Below are 8,717 nucleotides of genomic sequence, written 5' to 3'. Positions count from 1 at the left end.
GACGGTTGTTAGATGGAACGAGGAAAGCAACAACCGTTCTACATCCCCTCGGCGAAATCTCGAATCGCTTGAAAAATGCGGAATAACGAAAGCGTGCTCGATCGAGCCGGAGAGAAACGTAGAGAAAATTCGAGGGAAAAGTTTGTTTTTCGGAATGAACGGCGGGTTCGATGGTCTTCGGGCGCGCATCCTACTATCCGATAGGGGGAATCATCGGTTATCTCGCTGCTCCCTTCGAGTTCCCAACGATGCCAGCTATTTCAGAACGATCTCGCGAATACGAATCAAGCGAACCGTTGAAATTACTTAGCCCGACAAGACGTGAAATACAGTCGGTGGAGCGTTTCTCGATACCGGCCGGCACATCCCAGCTCCACCAAGCGAAATTTCCAGTCCGACGTTGCGTAATTGAACAGTGTCGCGTCCGCAAACCTACCAGAACGCGTCACCTTTCCCATAAATCACAATCTAATCGACATTTTAACCGCAACTGTGCTCACCAACGTGTAACGTATTACGTTTCGTTGAATAATTCCATCCATGTCCGCGAATGTTTCGGACTTCACCTGGCCAGCCCGGTGCGCCGATAAACGAGTACGTACATAGCTAAACGACATACGGTATCATGCGAACACCGTGATAAACAGCCGAACGACTAGAAATTTTTCATGGCAATTAATCGAAAACGGAAACGAAACTTGGAATTCGCGCGATGGAGAATGAACGGGGAAAAAGGGGGAGGAGAGTGTTTTACGAGTTATAAACTCGATACGAAGAAGGGTCGAGAAAGCAGTGTATAATAAAACTAGTAGGAGAAACGTGGAAGAAAATTTTGATACGGATACGAGTGGTGTACCGTTGGTTGTAAACTTTCGAGGAACACGAACAAGGACACGAGCATTTTTCTTCCGCTCCGCGATCGACCACTTCACCTTCGTCTTCTCGTTTCTTTTCTTCCGTTACTCTCCGCCACAAAGCGAATATCATTTCCCCCGGAGTAAGTGTCCATTGAAGATCGCTGCGTTGGAAAACGTGATATACCATAAGGGATCGGACGTACATCGCGTGTCGAATGTTCGGTTTTTCCGCTGTCAAAGGGTACCGCGAACCATGCTTCGATGGCCTAGTTATATCTGTGAACGCTTGGAATTTCTTCTCCTTTGCCGACTTTACCGGTGCAGGTTTCAAAAAATTAGGAAAATATCGATGCACGCTGAGCTGAAATGCGAAGAAATCGCGGTTACGTTACACCGTGTTTTTACGATGTCGGTCCTCTTAGGTACAAGCATGTTTCGGAATCTAAAGATTAAAGCTGTATACCGAGAGTAGCATTTGCGTTTCGCGTAACTGTTAAGCTCGTTTACATCGTGCATTCAAATATTCCTTCCGTTCCTGACCCGGCTGTCGCTCTACAGCCTGGCAGACACTCCGTGTTCGAAAATTACGTTGAAATACAATGCATTCCTACGAGCTGTATGCTCTCGAGCATCTCGAGTTCGCGAACAATTTTCAAATACCGCACGGTCGTGTTTGTGAAAATATCTAGACGAATTTGCGATAGGATTTACACGGAAATTGAAATACTGTTCTCAGTCTCTGCAGTTTTTGATACTTTGTCGATGTTAATTAACGTGCTCGAGATATCGAATTCGTATTGTTCGATATTCGATATTCGCTGCCTCTTCTATTTAATACGATTGGAACATTTTGTTGGTAAATGACGCAGGAATAGATCAAATATAGAGGAAACGCCGTTATCTGTCTCTATCGGGATATATTATTATCGGACGCGTGATATTTAAATTCGTATTTGCGCAGTTTGGAAGATGGAACAATTTTACGCTTTATTGATTTCTTCGAAAGTACTTCAACCTCGAGATATTTTGTTAGTTCTTTTACTTTATCGATGTCTGCATCTCGTTCCAATCCCCGTTGGTAGATGCCGTTAGTATCGCAGTATTGAATCATGGAAAACGTATACAGTATAAGACGCGAATAGAAGCATAGTTTAAAACGTAAGTATTGAAAATTTATCGTTGCTCGAAAGATGGAATTTTAGAAATAAAATTCTTACTAACGGTTACAAATTTTGGTTATTAGAAATAATCGTGATCGTTCGATATATGGTACATATATCTTACATAACATAACCTAACTTTGGATTTGTAACCTTACTACGAAATGACAAGTCGTGTAAAAGTTTTATTAACATTTGTTCGTGGTCATCGACAATATACGAAAGCGTGGCTCAAGGATGTCGTTAGATATGGAAATGTCAAGTTTCATCCAAGGTAAGAAAAGAAATACTAGCTTTTATTCGTGTTTATAAATTGTGCACGACAGAAACATTTTCATTTCAGTACAAAGGATCACGTAGATCCTCCAATTACTCCGGCGAAGGTTTTAATGGTTAAAAGAGTAAAACCTTTCAAAGGTAATCCTTATTGGGAAAAAGATACGCTGAAAAAATTAGGATTCGAGGAAGACGTAAGAAATCTTGACTTAACCTTAAATCGATCGATAGTTTTCGTCGACTGTACTCTCTTACTTTATATAAAAATTATTTTTTCAGTCAAACGATTTTGTATTCGTAAAAAATACACCAGATATGTGTGCCATGCTTTGGAGAGTGAAGCACTTAGTAAAAATTGATCCGGTAATATTACCTAAAAATCTACCAAGTACAGTGGATGACCTTACGGAATTTTTTGTCCACGACAGTGGAAAAGTTGACGTTACTGGAAAAGTTGATCCTGCGCGTTATCAAGCAACCATGGATGCTAGGACTTCTGTCAAAAGATTGAACAGCGAGACAGTTCAAGAACAGCTTAGACTCATGTGGTTAAAAGGAAATCTTATATAACGGAATAAATATTAATGATACCAGTGTAAGACGAGGTTGTTGCATTCGATATATATATATATTATGTAGGTAAAAAACAGGGAAACAGAAAGTGAACAAATAATATACTTTATTTTGTATATCGATTACAGCCAGTTGGCCATGTTACAACCTACCAACAGTAATGTTAAAATTTCATTTTTTTTTTTTTTCTTTTTATTTTTTACAATTTCTTTTTATTTCGTATGTTCGAGCAAGATCTATGGTGGAAGATGAGTGCCGCTTTGCGTCAGTCGTGCGGACCTACTGAGATACGGTGTTCCAAAAATGAAACAAACATTATCTAAATTTTAATGAGCGAGACTAGGTCGACGAGCAGTCTTACGCTGTAAACGAAACATCTTAAACGTATATCTGAAAAACGTTCCACTAGACCGTTTTTAAATCTCCCGAAAAAGACCGTTCTGTTCAAAGTCTGATAAGCACGCTAGAATACAGAACGCGACTCTCGCATTCTGGAGCTTTTTAATCGACTAACCGTTTCCGACGAAAGTACTGATGTATTTTGAAACCGTTAACGAGACGAAGAAATAGTCTAGATTCGAAATAGTAAACCTAATTTTGTATCGTTACGCTAGATTCTATGAAAACAAGTCTGTGAACTTGTACGTGCTTAAATAGAATTGAAAAAACTTTGATAACTCGAATACTGGAAATTCTAATAACAAAGAAACGGTCGTTTCTCTATCGTTTTCTTTCTTCTTTCCGTTTCGACCGTTCTCCGAAGGTAGTGATACCCATTCGCGTTTAAGTGGAATTTGTTCGTCTTCGACTCCGCAGTTTCCAAAATCGTCTGTCTCTGGACGTATGATGAATAGAAATAGTATTTTGTGCTTTGGATCCTTTCTCGGGCATGTACATTCTCAACAGTCTCGCAGCGCGTTCTTCTTGCGATCTGTCCGCGGCCTTGCCGCTCAAGAAACTCAGCAGCTTCATGCTGCGTCGCTTTATTCTCAACCTGTTTAAAAAGTTTTTCTCCGTTGTCCTCGAAGGGCTGCTATCGTTCTGATCGTCCGAATCCTCCTCGAGCTTGTTCGTTTTACGCTGAAACAATTCTATTCGCCTTCTTCGTTCGTGTTGCATTTCGCCTCGTCGATTGTATCGACGATTCCTCGCGTCTCCGAACTCCGTCGACGAATAACCTTCTGCCTCGGCTTGTTCGGCATTTCTGTTCTCTCTAGTCTCTTCCGCCCTTCGCGCGACTGACTCCAATTCTTTCAATCGTTCCGCGTCCTTCGAGATGTTCACAGTGTCCGACGACACGGTCTCGGTCACGCAAGTATCCTCGACATCCGACAGTTTTCTATGCAGATTCACTATCTTTCTGCGAAACTCTTTATCCTCCTGGCTCAGTCTGGCAAAGACGCGATCCCTGTCGTTGCCATCGGAACTGGCGCCGACGTTCTTCGACGCCGCCGTTTGAAACCGTTGTCACCACCATCCGACTTGATCCTTTGCGCTTCCGGACGAATCGTCCTCCTCCAGGAGTGGTTCTAACCTCTGTCTGCCCATGAAACACCGCAACGAGCTGAGGCTTCCGCTGCCGAGCAACTGGTCCATGTTCAGTTCCGACAGGTTGCAGTCTTCGTTTTCAGACTCTTGGTCAGCGTCGTCTTCCGCCGATAGGTTTAGGCCGTAGTTGTCTTCACCGAATGCAACGACGTTGCCTGTACCAACGGGCGGCGACTAGGGAAGTCAGGCACAGTTCGGGCTAGTAATTCTTTGCAAACAAAGGTCAAGCATTGTCATGCAGATGCGTGCGAAGCTTACCAACTAATTTGTCTCTTATCCCGATTCGATTAGGTTGCTCTCTCCCGGATTTTTCCTCGCTCGATCTCGAATTACCCGAAGGGAAACTCAACAACGCAAATAGCTTCACGGTTTTAGATACTCGGTGATATGCGGTACAAGCAAGCTTTTAAAACAGCCGTGAGATCGGTGAAACAAGCGAAGCTGGCAAAGAGGAAAGAATACCACGCGCGCGCACGTTCAAGAGATTTTCAATCGGATCCGGGACAATGTTTCGTCATCGAGTTCGTAGCAATACCTTCGAATGCTATCGTATTACCGTAAAATGATTGCTATCATTACCGAACTCGTGGTGAAGCTTTCGTCGTCGGGTCCGCCGGAAGTCGGTGTTCCCCAGATATCGTCGCCCGAGGTAGCTCCAGACGTCGTGCCTTCCTCGTCGTTCGGGTCCAAGGAGAATTCCGTTCTCTCCGGAGGAACTGGCGACTGAAGAAGGTATCCGCCTATGCCTTCGCCTAATTGTTCGAGCAACGCCGACCTTTTGCCGACCACGTAATTGCTCGCCCTAGCCGTCCAGGATCTCAGGCCAGCGGGCGGGGACTCGGTATCTCGATTGTCGTCGTCGCCTTGTTCCTCGATCTCGTCATCCTGATCCAAGCTGCTCACCGTGCCGAATCTTCTCAATGCTCTGCACAATAACGAGACCATTTGTCGCGAAACAATCGATCCGACTCGGTATCGAGTCAAACTTTACCTGTACGGTGGCTCGCCCTCGCAATCGAGATCGTCCCCGCTCCCGTCTTCCGTGTTGCCATCGGCCGGCGTGTAACCTGGACTGTTCCTTTCGGGGCTATCGTGTGCACCGTTTCTGAGCCTGTGCCTGGTGCATAAATCGGGCGTGGGTGGTACGACCGATATTTTTGGAGGTAACGGAGAGAAAGGATCCCTCGCCAAGGGCGGTGTTGGACAACCCGATCTACAAATACGCGATCGCAATGATCCACATATTTCTATCGGTTTTTCGTTTTCCTACGTTACCTGTGACATCTCCTACATATGTTAATCGAGCTGATGGAATTTTCCTTGGACGATCCTAGACTGCCGTTCTTTTTCGCGGTTACGCTATTGGATTTGACGGTACTCAGGCTGGCACTCGATGCGGTACTTTGTTGCTCCACGTCGGAACTAATGACTTCGGTTATGATATCTTCCGCCGTCGCGTTTCGTTCTCGTCTCGATTCGTTGCCGCTTTCTCTCGGCGCTCGTGCCGCCAATTCCTCGGCCGTCCATTCCTCGATGGGAACCTCCTCGTGATCGGGAGGTGGAATCTGGTGGGAATTGCGCACCCATTGCGCCAGATGATTGTTCTCCCTCGAACCTTTGATCATACTGTCGATGCTCTCTGCCGAGCGCGACTCTTTCTCCTCGTCCTGTTTCTGCGACTCCCTGGTAGTCTGTCGGATGGAGAATCGATGAATAACACGCCAATTTCGTTGTTCCAATCGCCAAGATTCGAAACCCCTTTTCACTCACTTGCGAACTTTCCGTGGGTTCCCTGACCGCGGTGGTAGTGAAATTGCTACCGATGATCGGACTCTCTTCCGGGCTGTCTTGACTCGGTGTTCCCCCATAGCCTGTATTCACATAGATTCTAAAATATAACGAATTAGTGTAGACTAGCGAACCTACCCGGTGCCCAATTCTGACCTCTCGCGATATGTCGAAATCTCGAAATTTCTTACATCTGTCGCTGAAGAAGGTTATGCCAAACGGCTTTCAGTTCCGGAGTCGGCGCTCGCAATACCAAAACCCGTCTTCGGGGACGACTGTGAGGACTGCATCCTCCGCTATTCGTCACCTCTACGTGACCATTCTCCGAGTTTCCGGCCGGATTGATGGCGATTTGCAATCGGAACTCCGTAGGCCTTTTGCGGACGGTGAAACAAGCCTCGGCAATGTTCGAGAGTCGCAGAGGCTCTTCGGTTACGAAAAGGACGCGATCTCGGGAGACTCGAGCAAACACGAGAAGGTCGGTGAGGAGTAAGGCCCACGAGGGTTGCAACCGCGCTCGGCCTTCCACTTTCGCCAACGCACCACCGAATAGCCTGAAACGTTTCACATGGTTACATTTCGGTGGCTTCTTTCGCAACGATTCAACGCACCATTGTCTGCCAGGCATGGCCAAGGTGAACGGTTTGCATCTGGCGAAAACCAGCCGGGATTCGACCTCTTGCAGGCTAAGCAGAGGTCTGCCGGTATCGCGCGGTGGTTCCATCACGCCGGCGTTAGCCGTAGCTTCCCTGTATCCCTGAGCCAAGTCTCTGGCTTGTTGGCAATTCCTTGGCGATGCAAGACCCAACAGTCTCGTCATCTCTCTGAGGAAGTTCGCAGCGCATGTTAGCTTTGAACACGGAGCTTCGAATAACGCGCGAAAGTTGTTCGAATAGAAACGCACCTGTAATGTTCTAGAGGCAGGAGTAAGACGCCGGTCAGGTCGGGTCGTCTCTTGTGCGGGACCGCAGGCTCGCAGACGAGCTTGGCGAACGCGGTGTTTCGTCTGAGAGCGACCAGCAGACAGCACGCGCGTTGTAGTCCGCTTAGATATCGTCTGTAGGCAGCGGTGATTCTCGGAACTCTGCACAAGTAACTCTCGACTCCGCCACCCTCGTCTCGAATCTCCTCGGAAATTTTGAGCAATTCGTCGAGATTTTGGAAGAGTATGAGGTAGTCCGCGGCGGAGAGGACGTCGCGTCTCTCGGCTAAGGGTGTCAGGAAACGCGTGTGACCGCTTTTCAGGATACCCCAATATCGCGTCTCGCGCACAGACAATTCCTCTTCCGGTGGCGCATCCGGGGCGAGATTTGGAAACACCTGAACGCGTTCAATCGCAAAAGCCGTGCCATCCGTTCGAATTTAAATGGAGAGAAATTGCTTAGAAGAGTGCACAGCGTGGGGCATGCAGAGTAATAGTCGTAGGACGAATAGCGCTTATCGAGCGTTACGCAAATCTATCGTTAGCTCGCACGCATGCTTCGCAAAAGGGATCGCTTTATTCGTTATTCCAGCCATACTCTTGGCACGACGCATACGCATCGGGTATCGATAAGGGAGAGGGATGAAATAAATAAATAAAATATGACGAATGCTTTTAAACAGAACTTGTTGAGCAACAAAAAAAAGACAACCGTCCAAGTTACATAATAAAACATAACTGTATCATAACTTAACCGTGTCCACCGACGAAGGAAACGGACACGCGCTATACACTACGCGTTCGCAACAAGTACAAGACACTCGCGAGAAGGAATGTACAGGAGCATCGCGCGACATGGCGTGCAACGAAATATAAAATAAGCTCTAAGGAAACGCATGCAGCGCGCTGCGGCTCTCTGTGCGAGAACTTGCGATTCCGAACGGGTAACATTCACGATCGATTCACGAGTTTTCCAAATTCAAAGTCATTTCGAATCAAGCAAGTCAAACTAGCACGCAAAACATTTCGATAAACGCGACTCATAGCGCCGCGATCTCGATGAGTATTCGCCCAGTCGAAGCCGCGAATGGAAGAATGCTATGAAAAGTAAAAGATCAAGCGAAATCACGAGCAATCAAAGCCTTTCCGTCCGGACAACTCGTCTCCTCCGATTGCTTGAACGAAGCAACTTTGAAACGAGTCTTCTAGGGTTCATACTAGAACACCTGTACCGACCTCGGCGTTAAACGCAACCGCATGGTGTCCGCCGCCGATCGATTGTTGCAGACTAACGTTCATCGAGTTAGGCCGATGCATCGACGAGTGAACGTTTCCCTTGCGATAAATTTCCAAGATCAACTGATTCGTGGCCGCCTGGATCAGTCCAAGAATCTCTTCTCGTGATCGCGTCACCACGTTCGTCATATCAACGAAAACCACGTGATCACCTGGCTTCAAACCGGACCGTTCTGCCGGGCTGCCAGGATCCACGCGTTCCACGCGGGGTGGTCTTCCCCAGGAGAGCGAAAATCCCCATGGAATCTACGGTAGAAGAAACGTTCGGTTAGAAAGGCGGATGGATAAAGGGGGGTG

At 46.8% G+C, this 8,717-nt stretch overlaps 2 protein-coding genes across 2 annotated transcripts in view; one reads left to right on the top strand and one right to left on the bottom strand.

Moving 5' to 3' along the window:
• The first annotated feature begins 1,952 nt into the window (after nucleotides 1-1,952).
• Nucleotides 1,953-2,893, top strand: mRpL30 (mitochondrial ribosomal protein L30). Its single transcript, XM_017901836.1, has 4 exons — nucleotides 1,953-2,015; nucleotides 2,101-2,291; nucleotides 2,361-2,487; nucleotides 2,573-2,893. Exons 2-4 carry the CDS (start codon nucleotides 2,182-2,184, stop codon nucleotides 2,861-2,863), a joined length of 528 nt encoding a protein of 175 aa, XP_017757325.1. The 5' UTR covers nucleotides 1,953-2,015; nucleotides 2,101-2,181; the 3' UTR covers nucleotides 2,864-2,893.
• A 789-nt stretch (nucleotides 2,894-3,682) lies between these two features.
• Nucleotides 3,683-8,717, bottom strand: part of PsGEF (Protostome-specific GEF) — an 11,143-nt gene continuing 6,108 nt past the window's right edge. The window contains exons 7-15 of the mRNA XM_017901793.1: nucleotides 8,361-8,666; nucleotides 7,107-7,522; nucleotides 6,814-7,026; nucleotides 6,394-6,756; nucleotides 6,185-6,302; nucleotides 5,690-6,105; nucleotides 5,406-5,627; nucleotides 4,994-5,339; nucleotides 3,683-4,588 (exon numbers count right to left, since the gene is read on the bottom strand). Of these exons, the coding sequence (XP_017757282.1) occupies nucleotides 4,334-4,588; nucleotides 4,994-5,339; nucleotides 5,406-5,627; nucleotides 5,690-6,105; nucleotides 6,185-6,302; nucleotides 6,394-6,756; nucleotides 6,814-7,026; nucleotides 7,107-7,522; nucleotides 8,361-8,666 (2,655 nt within the window). The 3' untranslated portion in view covers nucleotides 3,683-4,333. The remainder of the gene's footprint in view (nucleotides 4,589-4,993; nucleotides 5,340-5,405; nucleotides 5,628-5,689; nucleotides 6,106-6,184; nucleotides 6,303-6,393; nucleotides 6,757-6,813; nucleotides 7,027-7,106; nucleotides 7,523-8,360; nucleotides 8,667-8,717) is intronic.

Source organism: Eufriesea mexicana, unplaced genomic scaffold (assembly GCF_001483705.2).
Source record: "Eufriesea mexicana isolate 0111107269 unplaced genomic scaffold, ASM148370v2 scaffold1767, whole genome shotgun sequence".
Classification (NCBI taxonomy): domain Eukaryota; kingdom Metazoa; phylum Arthropoda; class Insecta; order Hymenoptera; family Apidae; genus Eufriesea; species Eufriesea mexicana.
The sequence above is the reverse complement of the archived record's forward strand: the minus strand, read 5'-3'. Positions and strand labels throughout refer to the sequence as shown.